The following is a 26,602-nucleotide window of genomic DNA, read 5'->3' as shown; positions in this document are numbered from 1 at the left end:
GCCAGTTGAAGAAAAATCTTACTGCACCTTCTCAAATTCAACAAGCCCTCCAATTTAATTACACAGCCAAAATTAAAACTAGAATGTTCTTTGTTGATTAATAACCATGTGTAATAATAACTATATATATAGTCCATTTGCGTCAAAAGGAAACCAATGAATTGGCATGTAACTTCATAATGTTAAAATTCATAGTAGAATCATATTATTAAGTTTTAAACCCATACCAACCCAAATCACATTTAAAGAGAAAAAAAGAAATAGTCCAGTATAAATAAAAGTTACTTTAAAAGTTACCATTAAATGACACAGATTAAATATAATTTTTAATACAGGGATACAAAAAAAGAAGAAGTAATCGATAATGCAATACAAAGAGATTAAAGGTAGAACTGCGTGTTTTAGTATATTAGTCTGGGAATGACAGTCTTCTTTGTGCACCTGTGAGAGATGGTTCAGTATAGGGAACTTTCCAGTAAACTCCTTGGGAGTGGCTGTCCCCTAAAGACGAGGCACTAGATAAAGATTCATGGAATCATCCACTATTTTGACAAATACCCAATCGACTCTGCATTGTGCAGATACAGCCCTGATCTTGTATTATGTTTTTTTTGTCGTTCAGATTACGTTGGATATATGCAGTTTTATAAATATATATTTTTTTTATTTACACTGAACGTTTTACCCCCAAAAACGTTATTTCAGATGATATGGGTTTACAATTTAATAAATTAATGTTTTTATACGAATTTTATCTTTAGGCTTACATGCCAGTTAACTGACTTTTGAAATAATCCATGTAGTAATGGAACATTTCATTCTTAGTACATGTTAAAATATGATTTTGTCCCAGAATAATATACGCTAATTAAATATGATTAATACATTGAATAATGTCAAAAAGTAGGTCTACTAAATAATTATGGGGTATCCAGTCCATTAATCCAACAACTTAAAAAAAAACCCAAAAACATGATGTGTTTGCAATACGTTTTGAGCTATATTTTTTTAAAGCCTCGGACCAAAATCTCAGAAGCTGAGGCTGAGTCTGGTAAGTCTGGCGTTGTCAAAATATAGAACATGTTCTATAATGTTGTCTGTTGCCAGATATGTAGTTCGCGTCAGCACAATAGCGGTGTGTTTTGTCACATTCGATTCAGTTTCAGTGCGTTAATTTTTCACCTGGTACCATATTCACCAGATTCTAAAATCAATGTTCTCCCAACGGACTACCTTTGTGAAATTCATAGTTGCCCATAGCCAATAAAGGTCGCTACGGGCAACTGCTAATTTTCAACCCTGTTTGTTGAGGTAGTAGATGGTATCATTGTGTACATATGCAAGGTAAGAACATACCATTAGTAATGTAAATGTCTTTAAAATCTGTGTAAAATGCCTATAATCATGATAATTTTTCCAAATTTTCCTATATTTGACCTCAAAATTCCTATAAAACTCCTATATTTTGGTATGCAAAGTCCTATATTTCCTATATTTTGGTATGTACAAGTGGTTGGGAGGCCTGTAACTGCAGGGTTGAATAGAAGGAGTTCGGTTGAAGTAGAGTTATCGTGGGGAGTTGATCAGTAGGAGTTCGGTTGAAGTAGAGTTATCGTGGTGAGTTGAGAGCAGTAGGAGTTCGGTTGAAGTAGAGTTATCGTGGTGAGTTGATCAGTAGGAGTTCGGTTGAAGTAGAGTTATTGTGGTGAGTTGATCAGTAGGAGTTCAGTTGAGGTAGAGTTATCGTGGTGAGTTGATCAGTAGGAGTTCGGTTGAAGTAGAGTTATTGTGGTGAGTTGATCAGTAGGAGTTCGGTTGAAGTAGAGTTATCGTAGTGAGTTGAGAGCAGTAGGAGTTCGGTTGAAGTAGTTTTCGTGGTGAGTTGAGAGCAGTAGGAGTTCGGTTGAAGTAGAGTTATCGTGGGGAGTTGATCAGAATGAGAGTCTGGCTACTCTCGAAGCTCTGTCCCGGGGGCAGGACGACCCGCTTTGAGACACACCCTGCCTCAACACACAACATCACGTGATACTCGTCATCACCAAAATCTGACATCGCCTGCGACTTCTCCACCCACGGATTCCAAGCAACTGAAAAATAGTCAAATATTTCTAGTCTTAGGTCGGGCAGTTAAATAACTGACAGTAATTGTGAACAGGGCTTGAAATGTCTCAGATAGTGAAAATAACACGACGATAAAATCAGCATACGTATACAGATTCCCACTTTTTTAGGGGAACAGGCTGGTTTTTGCCTGAATAAAACGAAAATGCCTGAATCTGGATTACAACATTAAAATTGTATTCATATTAACATTACTGTCAAATAGATATATAGGGTTACAAATGAATCACTACCCATTTTTACATGGATTACAACTCATTTTGCAGGTAGAATTATGGAAATACATAGCAAAAGGTTCTAAGGTTAGCACATTTTGACCGAATATCTCTATCATTTTTGCCCGAATTTGAGGTTTTGCTCCAGCACTAGTTCCCCCCCCCCCCCCCATCTTGTACGTGTATCAGCATTTAACACATTATCCCATTAACCTTCTTTAATACTGTAGATCCTGAACTTAACGTGTCCCTAAATTAATGCAAGTGACAATGGGACATGAAATTAATGCGAGTAGCCTCCATATGAAATATTACTTTCCTAATAACACACTTCTGTGTACTTTTCGGTTAAATCCGAGCTACAAGCGTCTTCAATGAGATAAACTCCCTAATATGTCAGTGTACACATCAATTAATCTGAATGCTGTCAGCTTTTGCTGGCCAATTGGCCAATTTGTCTGTCTTGCCTACGATGAATTGTGCTCCAGTTGTTTTATAAATGTATTAGAATTTTAATCCTTGTTTGTTTTAATAGCCTGTGACACATACATGTAGCTTGCTGGACTATTGCTGTACAAAACAGAAATAAATACGTCATATTATTAATGCGAATAACACAAACTCACATTTTCCGCATTAATATTATGATCACATTAATTTCTGGATCTACAGTACATTATTTTAAAAATGACAAGTAGAAAATATGTTACAGTAACAAATTGAAACAAGGGTTTGAAATTTTCCTTTTCCTTTTCCATCTCTGATTCTCACGTCGACATGTTAAATAAAACATGAAAAGCATTAAAGTCATTAGATGTTGAAATACTACATGATTACCAGACCCGGTAACACCAAGGATATATCACAGAGGTAGTTTTATTGATGGAATGATATAATACATACCCACATCGGGGAAATCAAAGATCTTCAGAACAGCATCACATGACCCATCTCCTACGTGAGTGACACGTATTTCTGATGGCGAACTTGTGTACACTCTGTGAAGATAGAATAATTACTTTTATTAGTAGAGTTACAAACCTTCAGCTGTTGTATTTATGTTCACTTGTTTCTCACTGACAGACATCACTAAATATTCTTTTACTGGTAATGTTATCTTTGGATAAAATTCAGAAAATGATATATACTCTTCAAAAAAAGAAACGCAAAAGGGTACAAATGGGTTATAACTCCGATTTTATGTTTCCTACCGGTTCATGCTTTGTGAATATAAGGTCATTGCATGTCCCAAACACAATCCCACGGTTACATTCGATAAAACGCAGCTACTGTACAATAAAGTTCCAAAATGTGAATATTCGCAAAAACACAGCCACGTGCAAACTATGTCACCACTGCACGTGCGTTGTCTGCACGTGCAACATGAACACCGACAGAATAAAAGTGCAGGGTGTTCGCTTGCCTGGCCTCTGTATCTGGCCGACAGTTGACAATCCAGGACATGCCACGTCTCAGTGAACTGCAGAGAAACAATGCCATCGGCCGACTAGACGCAGGCGAATCCAGAACGGCCGTTGCCAGGGCATTCCATGTGTCCCCAAGCACCATCTCCAGACTGTGGGACCGTTACCAGCAACATGAATCAACACGGGACCTCCCTAGATCCGGTCGACCACGGGTCACTACCCCCGGGCAGGACCGCTACATCCGGGTACGCCACCTTCGGGAACGATTGACTACTGCCACCTCCACAGCCGCAGCAATACCAGGTTTGCGCAGGATATCCGACCAGACCGCACGGAACCGCCTACGTGAGGTAGGAATTCGTGCCAGTCGTCCAGTTCGAGGTGTCATCTTAACACCACAACACCGTCGACTCCGACTGCAGTGGTGCCAGATTCATCGACAATGGCCTCAACTGCGATGGAGACAGGTGTGGTTCAGTGACGAGTCCCGATTTCTGCTCCGACGTCATGATGGAAGATGTCGCGTGTATAGGCGTCGTGGTGAACGTTATGCAGCAAACTGCGTGCAGGAAGTGGACAGATTCGGCGGGGGTAGTGTCATGGTGTGGGCAGCCATCTCACACACTGGCAGAACTGACCTGGTCCACGTGCAGGGCAACCTGAATGCACAGCGCTACATTGACCAGATCCTCCGGCCACACATCGTTCCAGTTATGGCCAACGCCAACGCAGTGTTCCAACATGACAACGCCAGGCCTCACACAGCACGTCTCACAACGGCTTTCCTACAGAACAACAACATTAATGTCCTTCCTTGGCCATCGATATCACCGGATTTGAACCCAATTGAGCATCTATGGGACGAGTTGGACCGACGCCTCCGACAGCGACAACCACAGCCCCAGACCCTGCCCGAGCTGGTAGCAGCCTTGCAGGCCGAGTGGGCCACCATCCCCCGGGACGTCATCCGTACTCTGGTTGCTTCAATGGGCAGGTGGTGCCAGGCAGTTGTCAACACACGCGGAGGCCACACCCGGTATTGACTCCAGATGACCTTGACCTTGGTGGTGTGTCCTATCACTTACTCACAATGGACTAGAGTGAATTGTGAACAATCCTGGAACATTTGGTAATTATCGGACTCACCATTCAATAATTAAATCAATTCTCCAAATGTTACGACAATGTGGTTTTGCGTTTCTTCTTTTGAAGAGTATACATATATCTATTTTGCATTACGAAATGTTGGTGGGGAGGGAAAGGGTGTTTGTCAAGCGTTGTATATCGTTTTCAAAATATATCTTTATATAATAAAAAAAACTGGGAATTATTTACATTCAGATTGGGAATGTTTTACTCCAAGATTGGTAATAAAATATGACAATGTCATTGGGGAATGATGGGGAATTGTGCCGATTATTGGAGTCTAGAAACATATACGTAAGTGATAAAATCATGTCACCAGTCACGGCGGAGCAGGGGGGTCTCAAGCCCCACCCCCATTAATTCTTAATAAAAATTATTTTTTGTAGAAAATCTTAAGACATACATGTAGATGAATTTTACTTGTAGAATACAGGAAATTGCATTTCAGGACATTTAGTTTTCAAATTTTACGAGGGGAGCAAACCCCTGAACCCCCAAGAAACTTTGCGTTGTGCCTTAGATCTCAGTCAGCCTGCCCCAAAAGTGTACTTGTTTCGCCCCGTGTCTGGTCAGTATACTCGTACCTGTCGATATTTTCACACACTTGTATTTCTGAACGATCTTCTTTAAATTCTGCAGAATCTTTTAACTGAAAAACATAAATAAGAAATGCATTGTTCAGACAAAACGATGTCCACGGATGAAGATGTTTCGTAGGATTCACCTGCCTTCAATTTTTGATCCCTTTTTCAATATAATATCTGTACAATTAAGCATTCCGAGACGGGCAACGAAATACACATTTAAGCACAGTGTCTGGTAACTCGTGTACAGGTTACCACTAAATACAGGCCTGGTAACTCACGTACAGGTCACCACTAAATACAGGCCTGGCAACTCATCTACAGGTCACCACTAAATACAGGCCTGGTAACTCATCTACAGGTCACCACTAAATACAGGCCTGGTAACTCACATACAGGTCACCACTAAATACAGGCCTGGTAACTCACATACAGGTCACCACTAAATACAGGCCTGGTAACTCATCTACAGGTCACCACTAAATACAGGCCTGGTAACTCATCTACAGGTCACCACTAAATACAGGCCTGGTAACTCACATACAGGTCACCACTAAATACAGGCCTGGTAACTCGTGTACAGGTCACCACTAAATACAGGCCTGGTAACTCACATACAGGTCACCACTAAATACAGGCCTGGTAACTCAAGTACAGGTCACCACTAAATACAGGCCTGGTAACTCACATACAGGTCACCACTAAATACAGGCCTGGTAACTCACATACAGGTCACCACTAAATACAGGCCTGGTAACTCATCTACAGGTCACCACTAAATACAGGCCTGATAACTCATCTACAGGTCACCACTAAATACAGGCCTGGTAACTCACCTACAGGTCACCACTAAATACAGGCCTGGTAACTCACCTACAGGTCACCACTAAATACAGGCCTGGTAACTCACCTACAGGTCACCACTAAATACAGGCCTGGTAACCCACGTACAGGTCACCACTAAATACAGGCCTGGTAACCCACGTACAGGTCACCACTAAATACAGGCCTGGTAACTCACGTACAGGTCACCACTAAATACAGGCCTGGTAACTCACGTACAGGTCACCACTAAATACAGGCCTGGTAACTCAAGTACAGGTCACCACTAAATGCAGGCCTGGTAACCCACGTACAGGTCACCACTAAATGCAGGCCTGGTAACCCACGTACAGGTCACCACTAAATACAGGCCTGGTAACCCACGTACAGGTTACCACTAAATACAGGCCTGGTAACTCAAGTACAGGTCACCACTAAATACAGGCCTGGTAACTCAAGTACAGGTCACCACTAAATACAGGCCTGGTAACCCACGTACAGGTCACCACTAAATACAGGCCTGGTAACCCACGTACAGGTCACCACTAAATACAGGTCTGGTAACTCAAGTACAGGTCACCACTAAATACAGGCCTGGTAACCCACGTACAGGTCACCACTAAATACAGGCCTGGTAACCCACGTACAGAACACCACTAAATACAGGCTTGGTAACCCATGGAAAGGTTACCACTAAATACAGGCCTGGTAACTCAAGTACAGGTCACCACTAAATACAGGCCTGGTAACCCACGTACAGGTCACCACTAAATACAGGCCTGGTAACCCACATACAGGACACCACTAAATACAGGCTTGGTAACCCATGGAAAGGTCACCACTAAATACAGGCCTGGTAACTCAAGTACAGGTCACCACTAAATACAGGCCTGGTAACCCACGTACAGGTCACCACTAAATACAGGCCTGGTAACCCACGTACAGGACACCACTAAATACAGGCTTGGTAACCCATGGAAAGGTCACCACTAAATACAGGCCTGGTAACTCAAGTACAGGTCACCACTAAATACAGGCCTGGTAACCCACGTACAGGTCACCACTAAATACAGGCCTGGTAACCCACGTACAGGTCACCACTAAATACAGGCCTGGTAACTCACGTACAGGTCACCACTAAATACAGGCCTGGTAACTCAAGTACAGGTCACCACTAAATACAGGCCTGGTAACTCACGTACAGGTCACCACTAAATACAGGCCTGGACCCATATTCACAAAAAGGTGTAAAGTTACGTCTACGACTAGCACTTATGTCTGCCGTAGATTTACGTTTACGTGCAAGAAGCACCTTATTCTCAAAGATATTCGTAAATGTTAACGTAACTTAGTTGGACGTAAATCTACAACTTAACTCTCTCACCGAACAAATAAAAAACCCCACAAAAAACATTAGAAACGATGTCTACCGGGTAAATAACAAATAACATTGCGAACGACGAACCATGGCAATTTGGTATTGGTGAGGATCCGCATTTTGGTACGAACTTTAGAATATTCTTAAAAAGGAAAAGATAACTCAGGAGAAATGTGGCCGAGTCGAAAACATCCGTTCGATCAAAAAAACTAAATATGTTCAATCTGTCGGCGTTCGCCATCGCAAACTGCTTCAATTATTGAAACTGCTGCCATTTTCCGCAAATAAATAGTTAATAAAGGTAATCGTGCTTGATTTATTATATGTACACGACTTACGTACAGCGTTAGGTGTAACCACAGGCACTCTTATATTTACGTCCAACTTTACACGTAAGTTACGTTTACGTTGTATCGTGAATAGCTCTTCAGTCGTAGATTTACATTTACGTGTAAAACTAGGCTTACAATGTTTTGTGAATATGGGTCCTGGTAACTCATGTACAGGTCACCACTAAATACAGGCCTGGTAACTCACGTACAGGTCACCACTAAATACAGGCCTGGTAACTCACGTACAGGTCACCACTAAATACAGGCCTGGTAACTCACGTACAGGTCACCACTAAATACAGGCCTGGTAACCTGTGTACAGGTCACCACTAAATACAGGCCTGGTAACCAGTGTACAGGTCACCACTAAATACAGGCCTGGTAACCCGTGTACAGGTCACCACTAAATACAGGCCTGGTAACCCGTGTACAGGTCACCACTAAATACAGGCCTGGTAACTCACGTACAGGTCACCACTAAATACAGGCCTGGTAACCCGTGTACAGGTCACCACTAAATACAGGCCTGGTAACCCGTGTACAGGTCACCACTAAATACAGGCCTGGTAATCCGTGTACAGGTCACCACTAAATACAGGCCTGGTAATCCATGTACAGGTCACCACTAAATACAGGCCTGGTAATCCATGTACAGGTCACCACTAAATACAGGCCTGGTAATCCATGTACAGGTCACCACTAAATACAGGCCTGGGCCCCATTCCACGAAGCGATCTTAGCCCTTCTATTGTCGTAAATACCTACCACCGAGACCTTAAATTTTTTCTACGATCATCAGCCTGTTCCATGACACGGCGTAGCTTACTATCGTCGTAAATTACAGTGAAAATTTACAATTGGTACGAGGCAAGTAAGCCACTAACGTAGCTATCAAATGGCAGTTAGATGATGATTTGATAATTTTCTAAGAAGGATACTAACTTTGTGTAAAAATGGATCTAATATATACAAAATACCTTTTATGAAACTCTGTGATCAATGAAAAACAGTCTAGGCCTAACGACCTTCACACGAAAATAAGGGAGAAAACTCTCATGTCTTATGCATTTGGCAATGAGCGTCTTAGCTGAAACAGGTGGAGATAACTCTATTCCAGATGGCGCGACGATCGACAGGGTCCCAGAAACCTGGTTTGTCTCCGACTGGCTTCAGGTTATAAGCGACCAACTGAGTGACTTGAAATTACGTATCAGTTTGTTTTAACAGTAAAGTAATATTTTAAATATCAGAATGTGTTTTGTTGCATTTTTCTTAATGTCTATTTAATTGGGAAAAGTACATAAAAAAAAAAACTGGAGTGGCAAAGTTGAGTTTTTATGCGGCAAAGTGTACCCATGCACACGTTTTTATACAGTGTCAACACAAACGCATTGAGTATTATACAAAATATATATTTATTACCTTTACTGTTAATGTCTTTTCCACAATATATAAGTATATAAAATACTAGACCGCCCTGTGTAGGAACGTCCTGTATAGAGCCGTCATCACTATATATATATATATATATATATATATATATATATATATATATATATATATATATATATGTATATATATATATATATATGTATATATATATATATATATATATGTATATATATGTATATATATGTATGTATATATATATATATATATATATGTATATATATATATATATATATGTATATATATATATATATATTGTTTAATACTACACATGCACATGTTATACCATTGACGTCCTAAACTGCGTTCACCTAACAACAAAAACACGAATACGATATTTACGGAAATATTATTCTACATTTTTCAGCTAGGATATGTGAAACAAAATAGATTTTAATCATTTAATGTAAAAAATCAACAATTTGTATGTAAAACAAATCCATTCTAGTAAACAAAAGTGAAACACCCTAGAGTAAACAGGAACAAGTGTGACGTTTCTAACTGCGTTCAGGCGCATGCGTTTGCAAAAATTATCGTAATGCGCATGTGCAGTTCATCGTTTTCCATTTTTAAGACAACTACATGAAATAATATATGTTTCTTAATTATGCACAGTTGCCGAACACTTGATTTATTCAGGGGTTTTTTAAAGGAAAAATTCAATTTGTCAAGCGTTCTAGTCCGGTCCGCGTTTTATCAACACACATCGCTCACACTTGATGTCAATACAGATAGGCATTACGTCCATACCTGCGCATAGTTTGTAAAATATAAAAAAAAAAAAAAAAAATTGATTCTAAATTAACAAAATTTATATACTCAAAATTATTTACAACTGTTATGAATGTATTATGAATACTATTCACTACAACAGAGGCACAAAAATGTAGCATACCTTTTGCAGTTCGAATATAATAATTGAAAACAAATTCTAACAGGGGTCCTAAAAATCACAAAAATTTAATTCTTTGGCCTTGTTGATCTGGCATGTGTGAGGTCATGTGATACGCCCCGAAAGTTAATTCGTCTTTCTCCATTTTAAGTCAATTTCTACGAGTTATGTGGATCCGATATCGGTAATTTTAAGGAATAAACAAAAACGACTTAGTAAAATTAATGGTTTTAGGGGTTTGTAAAGTTTTGTATTTAGATACTTACTTGTCTCAACTTTATTGTTTATAAAAATGTTCCTGAACTGTGAAGAAAAACCTCATAAATGAACGACATGCCGATGACAACAAATCGGATGTTGATTGCACGAACCGTGCACGAGAAAACAAAGTGAACGGAATTTGAAGCATAACGCAGTTAGGGACGTTGACGATACATATGCACATATACATTTTATTGATTATTATCCACAATATACATATATTTTCTTTATTATTACTGACTTCCACCCTCATATCTCAGTACAAACGTCAACTGGTAACAACTGGTAACCATTCACTGCAGTGTATACTATAGACCGTCCTGTGCAGAACCGTGCTGTGTAGGAACGTCCTGTACAGAGCTGTCATCACTATATATTTTTTTTAATACGCACACGTTAAATGTATATATAGTTGGGTTTTTTCCCGAGTATTATCCAAAATATACATATATTTTCTTTATATACAAAATATATATTTATTCCCTTTACTGTTAATGTGTTTTCCACCATATCTAAGTATATAAAATACTAGACCGCCCTGTGTAGGAACGATACAAAATATATATTTATTCCCTTTACTGTTAATGTTTTTCCCACCATATCTTAGTATATAAAATACTAGACCGCCCTGTGTAGGAACGTCCTGTACAGAGCCGTCATCACTATATATATTTTTTAATACTCTTATCCACAATATACATATATTTTCTTTATTATTACTGACTTTACTGACTCCCCACCCCCACCCCCACCCTATATCTCAGTACACGCGTAGACAAACATCAACTAGTAAACGTTCACTGCAGCGTATACTATAGACCGTCCTGTGCAGAACCGTGCTGTATAGGAACGTCATGTACAGAGCCGATAAGGTTTTGGTCCGTTATGATCGTGGTATAACAAAGAATGACAAAGCAATGAAAAAATACAGCTATAGTCCGAGTTTGTTGGACCCTGACGAGTGACACGCCACCTGTTTTATTATCTCCCCTGTTTTGAGCTAAGAGCCCATTATCGCTTACCGAATAAATTGACAAAGTTACTTCATGGTTGTCCCATACCAATGAATACATCCAACATTTTCCGAAAAGTCGGTACACAATTTAGTACTTAACTAATTCGCACTTCTCTGCAAAGAATCTATTAATAATTAAAGGAGCACTTACGACTACCGTAAGGTTGCTTTGTGGAACAGCTGTAAAGTTTACGGTGCCAGTTGTAAAACTCACCGTAAATCACTACAATTAACCTTAGCTACAATTTGTTCGTAGAACAGGGCCCTGGTAACCCGTGTACAGGTCACCACTAAATTACTATAAAATCCCATAGAAGATGTACACTGATACTTTGTTATTCATTCATAGTAACTATTCCCATTGTACTGATACTTTTAATATATATTTATATATATATATATATATATATATATATATATATATATATATATATATATATATATATACACATACATACATATACACATGTATTTAAATTGACATATCCTAGTTTCTAAAAATGCATGACGTTCGTCTGAGAAGTAATAGTTATTGAGACATGCTTTAGTTATTTTTAGCCAGTATTTCCCTATTTAAACATCACAGATTTTAGCGTCTCTCTGTTATAACCGTATGCAAAATTGCAGGTTTGTGTATTAACTACACTTAGTGTCCATTTTCATGGGCTTGTGTATAGCTTTATCATGCAAAAAATCTCCCAAGTTCAAGGGCTGTAACTGTCAAAAATGGGTAAATCGCCATGAAAGTAAAACTTGATCTGTAGCAATACATGAAATACAAAATTTCAGCTCAGTATCTCAAGGCATTGTGAAAAAACATCCAGTAAAGTATGTGTGTGACAGACAGATGGACGGAAGTGAAACCTATAGTCCCCTCAAGGCACTGTCCAGTAAACTATGTGTGTGACAGACAGATGGACGGAAGTGAAACCTATAGTCCCCTCAAGGCACTGTCAAAAAACATCCATCCAGTAAACTATGTGTGTGACAGACAGATGGACGGAAGTGAAGCCTATAGTCCCCTCCAGTTGGGCCGGTAGGGGACAAATAATATATTGACATGCCTTGATTCTAGGAATTTAGACCAATGTGCCGTGCCCAACAGCAGCATTCGAAATAAGCACTTATCTGTTTGTCCTGACAAGCTGCCGGGACAAGCAAAATGTAGGCTACCTTAGTGCTTGTCCAGTGGACAAGTAAAAATTTATAATACTGTTTCATTTAGAGCAATCAAAAACACTTGTCTTTGCTTTTGATTAAAACTAACAAAACTTATTTGCACATGTAAAAATATTAATGGACAAGTGGATTTGTAGATGTACTTGTCCGGTGGACTAGTTAAAAATTCTGCTTATTTCTATCACTGAATGGTCATCATATTCTTAGAATTGATACAGTATACTTGTATTCTTACTTTGTCACAATACGTCAGGTTCTGCAGCCCCATGATTCTCATCTTCTCCACATCAGGTGTTCGGAAATAAGTATGTAGGAGACAGGTGAAGTCAAAACTGCTTTTGTCTGAAAAAGATTTTTTTAAATAAATACATGTAGTTTAAAATAACTGGCCTGATTTTCCTGCAATTAATTGCAACATGTTTTTAACTAACGGAGCTTTTTCGATGAATAATGTTTTAAAATGACTCCACTAGAGCACATCGATCAATTAATCATCGGCTAATGGATGTCAAAAAATTTGGTAATTCTGACACGTAGTCATCAGAGAAAACCTGCTACATTTTCTTAATGCACCAAGTGATCTTTTATATGCACTTTCCCACAGACAGGAAAGCACATACCAAAGTCTTTGACCAGTTGTGGTGCACAGGTTGGAATGAGAAAAAACCCAATCAGGTGAATGCATTCTGGCTGGTGCATCTTCATCTTCGGACAAATCTCAGATACTCACACAGAGTTTCCACCTTTGATTTTTGGTCAGTACATACTGATAATGAAATACTGACACACTGAGAGTAAAATGCTAGAAACAACTAAAAATAGAGTAAAATACACACACGTGACTTAATTTGTATTTTATACACTAAATACAAACACAAAATGTTATATTTCTGCAACAGAATCGAGAAATACACACACACTGAATTTTACTAAGAAAAACCGAAAATGTCTCGGCCACCACAGGCTAAACGTAGACATATGGAACCATCTGCCATTTTGCAACCTCAAGTGTGGTAAAAACTAAATTACATTGAAATTTGTTGTTTCTATTTATGTTTAATGTCGGTTAGTAAATATGAATGATTATATACACAACAAAAGTGAGATATCACAACATTATTAAATTTTGTCCAACAGTCATAGCCTATGCATTCGGTAATTCTCGGACTACTTCGTTTGCAGTTACGAATTAGATGCTGTCAAGGGAAATAACTCTGTATTCTAAAACATGACCCTCTAAACACCGGATCCTGCTAAACCGGATAAATATTAGGTCCCCGACATAATCTGGTTTAGACAATTTTCGCGGTGTTTACTAAGTCAAGTTTTAAGATGTTAAATTTGTGGCTTGATAAACTGATTAGGCCTACTGATGACCTACCCAAGTTGTGGACACACAGGTTTTGGACTAGTGAAGACTCCTGCAGTTCCAATGTATACACAAGCTTAAATCTAACAGAAATAAAAAGAGAAAAATCCATACATCAGTTCAGTACATTATTACTGATATAAACTTTCCCCTCATTTTATGTAAATGCAAACTAATCAGTTTTGTCTTTCTTTTTATTACAATATCTAATGTCGACAATTTCTAAAACCTGAATAGTTGTACAATATTTTTTTATTACAATATCTAATGTCGACATCAATAGTTGTACAATATTTTTTTAAATTATAATATCTAATGTCGACATAATTTCTTAACCTGAATAGTTTTCCTTTTTTTTTTTTATTACAATATCTAATGTCGTCATAATTTCTTAACATGAATAGCTGTACAATTTTTTTTTTTATTACAATATATCTAATGTCGACATAATTTCTGAACCTGAATAGTTCTACAATATTTTTTTATTACAATATCTAATGTCGACATAATTTCTTAATCTGAATATTTGAACAATATTTTTTTATTACAATATCTAATGTCAACATTTTTTCTTAATCTGAATAGTTGAACAATCTTTTAAGATGGAAAGCAAAAGCTACTTGTGAAAATGATGATCGGAAAGTATTTTGTGCATAATGCTTGGCACACACCTACTGAGTAACACTGACAAGACAGTCGCGTTGATGTTAATCGGTAGGTGTGTGCAGGACATAAAACGACAGTCACATGTAATCTCCAGCTTTACCCCGATCAGACTGTTGCGTCGCCTGGTCTGAGCAGGTGCACATTTCCAGAGTACTGACAACGTGACAGTCGAGTTCATTTGCTGTTAGTTATACAACTTCCATTTAACTTCCAACTTCCATTTAAGTAATTGCATGTAGCCCCCATCTCCCCCCCCCCCCCACTCCCCCATCGAAAAAATTCCTCGATCTGCACCTGATATTAAAATAAAGTGAAAATGATGCGGATGCGAGATGGTGGCTTTGATGACAAAATTAGGATCCCTGTTAATGTTATTATTAAAATCTTTTTTCCCCATTTTTAACTCCACATCAAAGAAAGTTTGTTTTCTTTCATTTAACGACACCACTAGAGCACATTAATCATTGGCTATTGGATGTCAAACATATGATCATTTTGACACAAGTCATAGAAAGGAAACCCACTACATTTTATCTTTTATATGCAGACTTTCGTTTTTGACGGGCACGAGCGCTATCACGCCCGTGAACTCAATCTGACGAGCGCGAAATAATGCACCCCTAAATTAAACAAATCACGCTTGTATTTTTTTTTTTAACTCTGCCATTTTAATTGTTTATTGAATCCAATCCACAACACCACAAACCTTTCCATTCTGTTCACAATGAACTTCCAAAAATACATTTTATAAATTGAAACATGATTGGTTGGTTATCTTTACACTAAGCCAATCAGCTACGAGTTCACTTACTATTAAGATCTCGTCGGTTTTGTTTTGTTTAATTTCGTACAATGCAGGTAAAGATTGCGAAATTTATTTTATACTGTCGTCGTTTTGATCACATACAGCAAAAAATAATAGGTGCGTTGTCCAATAATTCTATGTGTATAATGTTTATACATGTTGATATCACAGTGAACGCGTACTCCAACAAAAAAAAACTAATTTAGTAAAGCAGGTTTTGTTTTCGTTAATTGCGCCGTACTCGCAGACAATTTTACTTTCTGTTTCACGATACTTGTGTAAGACTGCAATGGCCCATTCCTTCATCTTTGAGAACAAACATCATATTAATTAAATTAAGATATTTATTTTTAAAACACAAAACATTAACTCTTAAAGGGACATTCCTGAGTTTGCTGCAATCTTTAAGATGTTATCAACTAACAAAGACTTTTTAACGATTGTAATTACATATCAAATATATTTTTCTGCATAGAATATTAGTGGCTGTATATTAAACATGTTTCTGATCCTTCTAATATTTACACTAGGTTAAATTTCATTTTATTTCCTAAAATATGATTTTTTCGTACATACGAAATTATTGGAAGACAAAATCCAGTTTGAGCTTCTTACAAATATTAAAATGACCAGAAACACATTGAATATACAGACACTGATATTCTAAACCAGAAAATATATTTAATATGTAAGTTTAATCGTAGAAATATTTTATTAGTCAGAAACATCTTACATTTTTACAATGCAGCAAACACAGGAATGTCCCTTTAAAATATTTAATTTAGAAATCATTACTCCTTAATCATGTTCATGGTTGCAATTCCTCTCGGTCTCTTGCCTCTAATTCTGATTATTTTGAGGGGTGAGATTTTTCCCTCCTGCATTTTGAGGAGTGTGATTTCCACCCCTCTCGTAAGCATTTTGAGGAGTGTGATTTTTAGCACTCCTGTGTTTTTCAAAAATGAAGGTCAGTATATGCACCATCCCACAGACAGGATAGCACATACCACAGCCTTTGATATACCAGTCGTGGTGCACTGGCTGAAATGAGAAATAGCCCAATGGGCCCATCAACAGGGATTGATCCCAAACAGACCACGCATCAAGCGAGCTCTCTACCACTAAAGAAAGAGACAGAATACAAACTTGAAATTCCACATGGAACGTGTTTCAGCATCGTCTTCTAACGAAAATGCAGCAATAACATTGCCCTTGTGATCCTGGAAACATAGAGAAAAACAGTGTGTTTAGTACATTGTTTAACAAGATCCTTTTGAAAGCCCAGGGTCTCGAACTTAAGAATTTGTCTCCCACGGCAATTTATAAAAGAATTGCCATGGCTGAAACAGCCCACCGACGGCAATTTTGAGCCTGCCTGTGGCATTTTTTTTAAAGTGACATTTGCAGAAAATAAACATGACTGAAAGGTTTTTTTGCTGTATGTAGACATATTTCAAATGTGAAAATTTTAAATATTGGCAGATCATGTACACCTGGTGTATATATTTTGCCACTGTTGAGGAGTTTTACCGACGGCACAAAAGTACCATCGGTAATGCTCTCTACCTACGGCAATTTATATCTCAGCCGCCGTTAAGTTTGAGCCCTGAAAGCCAAAAGGAGGAGGTCACAGATAAAACATGTAATCACAAAGATAAACCAGGGAATCACAATAATAAAACGTGATCACCAAGATAAAACATGTGATCACCAAGATAAAACATGTCATCACCAAGATAAAACATGTGATCACAAAGATAAAACGTGATCATCAAGATAAAACATTTGATCACCAAGATAAAACGTGATCACCAAGATAAAACATGTGATCACCAAGATAAAACGTGATCACCAAGATAAAACGTGATCACCAAGATAAAACGTGATCACCAAGATAAAACATGTCATCACAAAGATAAAACGTGATCACCAAGATAAAACGTGATCACCAAGATAAAACGTGATCACCAAGATAAAACATGTGATCACCAAGATAAAATGTGATCACAAAGATAAAACATGTGATCACCAAGATAAAACATGTCATCACAAAGATAAAACGTGTTGATCATCACCAAGATAAAACGTGATCATGTGATCACCAAGATAAAATGTGATCACCAAGATCACCAAGAAAACGTGATCACCAAGATAAAACGTGATCACCAAGATAAAACGTGATCACCAAGATAAAACATTTGATCACCAAGATAAAACGTGATCACAAAGATAAAACGTGATCACAAAGATAAAACATTTGATCACCAAGATAAAACGTGATCACAAAGATAAAACATGTGATCACCAAGATAAAACATGTCATCACAAAGATAAAATGTGATCACCAAGATAAAACATTTGATCACCAAGATAAAACGTGATCACCAAGATAAAACATGTGATCACCAAGATAAAACGTGATCACCAAAATAAAACATGTGATCACCAATATATAAACATGAATCACAAAGATAAAACAGGCGAAATGCAATTCAAAGTGCAAAAAATCTTAAGAATAACACATTGATGACAGCAAGTAATAACAACCAGACATCACTGTAAAAAGAATCTCCATAATTTCCAACACATTAATGCTGGTTTTAATGTGTGCAAATGGATTTTATTTTCCAATCAAATTCTGTGTTACATATGCAGATTGAACTTACTGTTTGTAGAAATCACTCTCCTTTAACAGTGGAATACAGCGGCAGATCCAAGGGGTGGGATAGCACTAGCAGGAATGCTTAAAAATTAACACACTGCTTAATAATCGGCCATTAGAAAAGGAAAGGAATGTTTAACAACACCCCAGCACAATGTTTAATCGGTGTCTACTGAGAAAAACTAAATAATTTTTGTTTACTATGGCTCACGCTGGAAACATGTATGGTGTAGCCAATTTTCAGATATGCAGTGTTTCCTTAAATATTTTTCAAAATGTGGTTAATTTAAGGAATAGTTCATTAGCCAAAGACTAAAATGTATGTCGTAGCCTGTTTGTGTATAAATTAGCAACTGGCTAATTTGGCCATATATAGGATGAGCCCAGCCCTAAGTTCAGCCAGCAAATGTTTGGCTAATGTTCGCAGACTATTTGATTAATTCCCAGCATGACCATTTGGTTTACTGTAAAGCGCTCCAATCCCTGCCTTGAGTCAGACCCCGGATCTTATCGGAGGCCGGACTCGGGATAGGCATGTTCGAAACCATAATGATACAAGGACACGTTAAATTAGTTAATAATAATAATAATAATGTAAAGTGCATCAACCAGTCTTGAGGACGTTTTTCCGCTCATTCTTGCTGAAAGCAGCCCTTGTGTACGTGGCTAAATCCATCAATCAAACTAAAAGGTAAATGTGTAAGATTAAAAGTAAACCATGTTTGAATTCTGTCACCTTGGTCGGTGGAACTTCAACACGCCATCGCTTTATCCGTGCAAATCCATGCTGAGGCCCATGCTTCCATGTCCCAAAATTGGCTAAAAGGTGAGAAAGAAAAAAAAAATATATATATATATACTGTGAAATAAAACTGATCCTCTGTAAGTCCAGTGGTACAGCGCTCGCTCGTTGTGCGGTCGGTCTAGGATCAATCCCTGTCGGTGGGCCCATTGGGCTATTTCTCGTTCCAGCCAGTGCACTACGACTGGTATATCAAAGGCTGTGGTATGTACTACTCTGTCTATGGGATGGTGCATATAAAAGATCCCTTGCTGCTAATTGAAAAGACATGAAGTGGCAACAGCGGGTTTCTGTGTGGTCCTTAACCATATGTTTGACGGCATATATCCGTAAATAAAATGTGTTGAGTGCATCGTTAAATAAAACATTTCTTTCTTTGATCCTCTGTAAAAAGGGTTTCTCTCAAAACTGGATGCTTTCCAGTCCTTTTTCAAATATCAGTACAGAACAGACCAGAACTTCTCTACACCTGATACCCCTCTAAACCAGACTTTTTTTCACTTGGTTCCATGGATGTCTGGTTTAAAGGAGTTTTACTGCGAATTAGGCGCAAGTCCGTGCTTATGTGAATCCCAGATTTTGGGTTGGAAGTGTAAGATTATAAAACAGAATCGCAAAATATTTACAGTGGATTCCACTTAACTGCATGTCGGTTTATAGCATAAATCGGTTATTTGCATATGATATGGCTGCACAGAACCGTTTAGCATTAAAACAGTACAAATAATATCGCTTAATTGAATGACCTTCTGAGTGTACATGTCGGTTATTTGCATGGACAAACTGAATTTTTTTTAAAATCTTCAGTCAAATATAAAAGGTGGTGGAGAGAAAAAAAGAAAAAAAGGAGAGAGAGAGAGAGAGAGAGAGAGAGAGAGAGAGAGAGAGAGAGAGAGAGAGAGAGAGAGAGAGAGAGAGAGAGAGTGAGAGAACGGAAAATCACGACATTTTTTTTGTTGCCGAAGTAAGCCGATCGAAATCATATTATCCAACATATGAAACCGTAGATTGTGCTACGATAGGAATTAACACTTACCAAATCTTTTGAGTTGTATATTAAATCATGTTTATAATTCTGGCGGAATTACCCTAAAATATTATTTTAAAATCCAATACCTGAGATACATACATGTACATAAAGTCCTACGAAGGAAGGAAACGTTTTATTTAACAACACACTCAACACATTTTATTTAAGGTTATATGGCGTCGGACATATGGTTAAGGACCACACAGACACATTGTGTATGGAGAGAGGAAACCTGCTGTTGCCACTTCAAGAACTACTCTTTTCTATTAGCAGCAAGGGATCTTTTATATGCACCATCCCACAGAAAGGATAGTATATCCTAGACCAACCGTGCATCAAGCGAAGGCTTTACCACTGGGCTACATGTCGCTCCTTGTCTACAACGAACTAACAACTGTACATCAGAGTTAAACTCCATGATTCGAACTAACAACTGTACATCAGAGTTAAACTCCATGATTCGAACTAACAACTGTACATCAGAGTTAAACTCCATGATTCGAACTAACAACTGTACATCAGAGTTAAACTCCACGATTCGAACTAACAACTGTACATCAGAGTTAAACTCCATGATTCGAACTAACAACTGTACATCAGAGTTAAACTCCATGATTCGAACTAACAACTGTACATCAGAGTTAAACTCCATGATTCGAACTATAGATGTCAGCTGGTGAGCATTTTATTCTTGAGGCATGTGACTTATTAAACAATTTTAACAAAGAAAGAAAGAAATGTTTGATTTTTAACGACGCACTCAACACATTTTATTTACGGTTATATGGTGTCAGACATATGGTTAAGGACCACACAGATTCTAAGAGGAAACCCGCTGTCGCCACTACATGGGCTACTCTTCCGATTAGCAGCAAGGGATCTTTTATTTGCGCTTCCCACAGGCAGGATAGCACAAACCATGGCCTTTGTTGAACCAGTTATGGATCACTGGTTGGTGCAAGTGGTTTACACCTACCCATTGAGCCTTGCGAAGCACTCACTCAGGGTTTGGAGTCGGTATTTGGATTAAAAATCCCATGCCTTGACTGGGATCCGAACCCAGTACCTACCAGCCTGTAGACCGATGGCCTGCCACGATGCCGGTCTCCAATTTTAACAAAGTTAATAACTTAATTCTGCCAACCAAAATTTTAGCAGCAATAAAGAAATTAAAGATCAGCAGTCTACAACGTATATATATTATATATTATGCTACTAAAACAAGAATTCATGCAGATGCAAAGTTACAGTACATGTATATAAAAAGTATATATCGTATATATGGTATAAAATATACTTACGGAATACAATTGGTATCCCACCTCGTATGGCCTTTTTGTTGTCAAAGACAGCATTATCACTGAAATAGCAAATAAAGAGAACTGTGGAACATAAAGGTTTTACGCAGAGAGAATTTTGGACAGAGAAAAAGAGAGGAATATTTGAAGAGTTAATTTTCAGATAATGATATACATTGTACTAGTACATGTACGTGTATATAAACACCAATTTCCAAATTTTAGTATTACATGTTGCAATGAAGACATACTGATAATATATAATTGTTAACAACAATACGATAGTAACGTTACCGCCAAATGCAATCTATGCTCATTAAATAATGTGATATACGCTACTCCATCATTGTTACAGCACAAACCTCACAAACAGAACTTCTTGGCCTTTACATCGCCATGACAAGACAGTGGCACCTGTAAATAAAACATACTTATTTATTAAATCAAACCGTGACATGAAATGTTTTAGGGGAATGACTAATTTCAGTCTTTGCCAAGAGCAGGGCCCATATTTTCGAAGCTCTCTTAGCGCTACGAAATAGTAAAACCATTGTATGGTGTGACGTCACTACAGCACCAGGGCTTCTAGATTATGGTAGCCCCACTCCCATGGCTAGTGATATTCAATGTTGGGCTAGTAAATAACTACTATTGCAATGCCCGACGGCTAGTGAAAACAATTTGTCAAATGTTGCATTTAAGTCTATTTTGTAAATATTAATATCCTGCCCCCACCCCAACCCTCGAATGTTAGTGTGTTTAAGCTCTATCTCCTTCTTTAGGTAACAAATCTGATTATTACTATTATTTAGTAAAATTGTATTAACTTAAAGTAAAGTAGGACTAGTGAATTTTTAATTGTGGCTAGTAATTTGTTTAAATAACTGATCCCATGGCTAGTGGATTTTATAGAAATTCTAGAAGCCCCAAGCACACGCTATTGTGACGTCATAGCTTACGATAAGTTTACGATTTCGTAGGCTAAGATTGCTTTAAAAATATGGGCCCAGGCTTCTAAAAATTGCGAGAGTGATTGTTTTGTTTGCATGTTTCTCGCGCAAATCTAATTTTGCGTAATCTACTTTTTGGTCACACAAAATTTCTAGCACCATTTACATGAATATAACGGGTTATGCAAAAAAGGAAACGGGTTACTTGAATTTATTTCTGCATCACCGATAAATGGGTCAGAGATTTTCAATTCTCAGAGACATGATCGAAGACCAAACTGAAGCAGGGTTTCCACTGGAGGATAAAACGGTAGTTCACCAAGGTAAACTTCTTAGATCTGTTTTTTAGCACAGCAATGCACAGAATGCTGGAAAAATTCCAATCAATGCAAACTTGCTATTGAATTTTTTTTTCTGAAAATTACTAATGCATCTAAATGTGTATGAAGAAAATCTTGTGATTAAAAAATTGTACCTTTTACAAAATATGGATTTCAAGTGAAATTACGGTAAGATATAAAAATAGGCATGAGTTCCTTATTTTTCCCATAACGATTTTAAAGAAATATTTGTTAAATTAGTTTAAGGTTAGGGTTAGCGATAGTTATATAAAATCTCTTTTAAAACAATTTCTTCTATAAAACCAACATAATGTTTATTGTGCAAGCAGCAATGTGTACGAACCCAAAACAAGGGTGCGAAAAGTTATTGTCGTCGACCTTAAAGCCGCACACCCTAGTTCCATCCAGCAAAAATAAATTATAATTCGGTTAATCTACAAACCTGTAACACACTTAGATCACGTTTTTATTAAATGGAGTGAAAAGGCAGGTTTTATATCGATAAATACCATGGGAATCCCCATGTCCCAATTGCTTGAAATACTTTTGAAAGTTAGTATTCTGATGTCACCGGTAGATGTCGCTCGAAGCACAACAATGCCTACGTCTCCTGGACATGTTCCAACTGTTCTGTCCTGGTTGTATCCCCTCTCCAGATATCGTAAGACTTAGCAAAATTATTGGTTTTAAGGGTTTGTCACGTTTTGTATTGAGACACTTACTTGTCTGAACTTTATTGTTACTGAAAATGTTCACGAACTGTGAAGAAAAATCTCACAAATGAACAACAACAAATCGGATGTTGATTGCGCGAACCGTGCACGAGAAAACAAACCGAACCAAAATGATAACGGTCACGTGGTATACCAACGTCTGTGACATTGAAATGGAAATATCCCGTCTAAAAATAGGTTAGACCGTGTCTGCTCAACGGTTTTTTCTCAAACATGCGTCCGTTTTTAAGAAATACAAAAAATGCCTTTTGTGGTATTACAAAAACCAGGATTACCAAAAAACACTTCAGGTGAATGGAAATGTATATTCTAAATAATAAACGGTAAGTAAAGTGCAATTTTATTTGTGAAAAAAATGGGTTTAATAGCAAAAAACAACGCCGTAATGGTTAACAACTAGCCGTAACTAGAGTGTGTCCCTTTAATCATTAATGGTCACCGAAACTGGTTCATCCATGATATTTTAGATAGCGACCACCAAGCAAAGGGCCGCAACTCTAAACGCTTTTTATCATATCGCCAAAAACGCGACCCTGAATACCTACATGTCGATTACGGCTTTACAGTCATTAACGGCCGACTTAATCGTTAAACATCGGTAGTATTCGTAAACTAGAATAATGAATAAATTGGTTTACGTTAGTCTAGCATCTTAGTTGCAAATTAAAAGTGGTAAAATAATTTTTCCAAATATAGGTTATCAATTTGTAACCCTTTATCAGCCATAAACACCATTTATATTTATGTTATTATGTACAGTATTTTAAAGAACCGATTTATGTTACTAACATAAATATAAACCACCGTAAGTAAAAGAATTGATTTATTAAAGTAATTATGATTGACCGGGATTTTAATACCAAGGGACATAACTTTTGAAATTCTCGCCACTAATTTTAAGATTGTTTCTTTCATAGCGCACACAGAATCTCAAACTTGCATACATATTGCTATTATAAACAAGACTGATTGATGCCAAAAATAAAATAAATAAATTGCAAACAAGATTTAATAAGCATAAATCATTTCCAGTCTAGATTTTGCCTAATATTTGACTAAATAACAGTTATGGGCCAAAGGTTTTCAGTGTCACAGTGGTAAACCAAAAGTATAAATGTAATACATAAACATGACAATTTGGTATATTTACAATGTGAAAATGAAAGACAAGTCTGTACTTAAACTATACATTAAAAAAAGGTATTGCAATTTGTTCACATATGAATATTTATAGTTCACATTTATTTAACTGTAAATTAATTTTCACCGACAGCCCATAGCAACTCCATACTAACGTCTCAATGCTTTCTTTATGTCATATTAAAAATACTCTACACCATATAATTGGTTCCCTACCCTGGGTTTCTGCTAGAGGGTACGCAGGTAAAGGGTACAATTACATGTATGTACTAAAAAATCTCGGAAATTAATGGATATGTTTTGTTTTAATTTTTGATAGATTATAGTTTAATTGCTGTTTAAAATTTGTAAAAGTGCATTAAATAAAATGGTAAAACATTTCAAATTCATAACTACCCAATATATGCCTTTGAATAATTTGTTTTTATTACGTAACCTCGAATTATGTTCTGGCAGAAAGCCTGCTATTGACAGAGGTTAAATTGGTCCTAATTTTCGACTGTTACCATAAAGTAATACTTAATCACTTTTGGCATCTAGCAATTTAAAGCAAATTTTACAATAGTTAACTTCGAATAAGCATCATATACGGTATTATTTTGTTTTGTTTTACCTGTAATATTTTCACCAGGCCTTTTGATATATTGTAGTTATTTTGTTTTATTCCAAAATTAATACGTAACAAATGTGTTTTATGTCAGTCTGTGGAGCAAACTAGCTGATACAGTTGGTTTGAAATCATGATTACAAAATCCTAAAGATAAAAGGAACTGGCTCCTAACGTCAGCCCCTACATTTTCCACATATGTACCGGCCTGTTTATATGAATGTGGTGGTGGTATATACATGTGAGGGAGATTTTAGTATATCAAATGTTAGTGAAAATTTTAAACATACATTTTGGTCTTCAAGTGTGGGATGGAGAACAAGCCCCTAGGCCCGCCCCTCACACACCCACCCCACCCCACCCCATCCCAGTTCCTACGGGCCTGATGTATTTTATATTAATAAATACAAAGACTACACAATGATATTGTCTACAGGACATATCAGGTGTAAAGTGATTGTCAGTAACTGTATGTGATAACATTATAATATTTTCCAACATTTCTGTGTTTCTGTGCCCGGCTGTGGACAGTTTTGGCAGACGGGTAACACATTTGCTTAATAATTAAAAATACACAGTTTAACCAAACACATTAAAACTTGGAGGATAACTAGCTAAGATAACACAGAAAAGTGTGCTAATTTTAGTTTTTTGTTAAAGTATTATATCCGGCTTTGGTGAGGAGGGGACGCTTTTTAGCAAATTTGCGAAATTGGCCTCTGGAATATCCATTGACGTGTCATGTTTACATCTATGCTGGACAAGATTTATGATGAAATATTATTACATTTTGTGTGTTTTTCTTCTAATTAGGTCCATTTGCTTCAGTTTACATTATAAAAGTCATAAAAAAGTATGTTAAAAAAAATGCTTGTTGTATGCTACTTTAGAAGGTGACCAAGTTTTATATGAAGCCACATTGATGGTGCTACAAAATTAAAAAAAACAATCAAGTCGTTCGCCACACTGAAGCTGGCATCCGGATTTCTGCCCGACGTTAAGCACTGCGAGTCGGTTAGGTTTTTACTTTTAATATCCGCATTTTATAAAGACAATGTTGACACCGTCTTTTCCACTGGACATCAACATTGTTTAAAGTTTTATTCTGTTAATGCATCATTTGATCGTCGTTACCGTGCAGGTGAACAAGTACAGATGTGTCACTGCCGCGATCGAGGAAAGAAACATCACCAGGGTGGAAAGACGACACTATCTGGTTCGACATTTCTGTTTGAACGAACAGAAAACCTGTTTCCGTTAGCGTGAATATTCTTCCTCTGTAAGCTCCACCGTTTTGAGGCATCAGCAGTTATTAGAAATGTCTTCAAGGGACAGTCTCAAACTTGCATAAAAAGTTAAAGTTTGATTTGTTTAACG

At 37.3% G+C, this 26,602-nt stretch overlaps 1 protein-coding gene across 1 annotated transcript; it reads right to left on the bottom strand.

The window, feature by feature from the left end:
- Positions 1–923: 923 nt before the first annotated feature.
- Positions 924–26,602, bottom strand: LOC121377459 (putative glucose-6-phosphate 1-epimerase). The gene is made up of 10 exons (XM_041505450.1): positions 26,360–26,602; positions 21,816–21,867; positions 21,457–21,515; positions 19,060–19,142; positions 16,808–16,881; positions 14,203–14,273; positions 13,057–13,163; positions 5,494–5,558; positions 3,240–3,334; positions 924–2,087 (listed from the first exon to the last, which is right to left on the bottom strand). Exons 1-10 carry the CDS (start codon positions 26,526–26,528, stop codon positions 1,915–1,917), a joined length of 948 nt encoding a protein of 315 aa, XP_041361384.1. The 5' UTR covers positions 26,529–26,602; the 3' UTR covers positions 924–1,914.

The sequence above is a fragment of the Gigantopelta aegis genome, chromosome 7 (assembly GCF_016097555.1).
Source record: "Gigantopelta aegis isolate Gae_Host chromosome 7, Gae_host_genome, whole genome shotgun sequence".
In the NCBI taxonomy this organism is placed as follows: Eukaryota; Metazoa; Mollusca; class Gastropoda; order Neomphalida; family Peltospiridae; genus Gigantopelta; species Gigantopelta aegis.
This window is presented reverse-complemented; position numbering and strand designations above follow the sequence as displayed.

Excerpts from the sequence above, each read along its gene's own strand:
- LOC121377459 (XM_041505450.1), bottom strand. The coding sequence starts at position 26,528 with ATGCCTCAAAACGGTGGAGCTTACAGAGGAAGAATATTCACGCTAACG. Across the intron at positions 21,516-21,815 it reads CAAGAAGTTCTGTTTGTGAG|TGATAATGCTGTCTTTGACA; the intron begins GTTTGTGCTGTA and ends TTGCTATTTCAG. Across the intron at positions 19,143-21,456 it reads TGGGATACCAATTGTATTCC|CCAATTTTGGGACATGGAAG; the intron begins GTAAGTATATTT and ends CTCACCTTTTAG.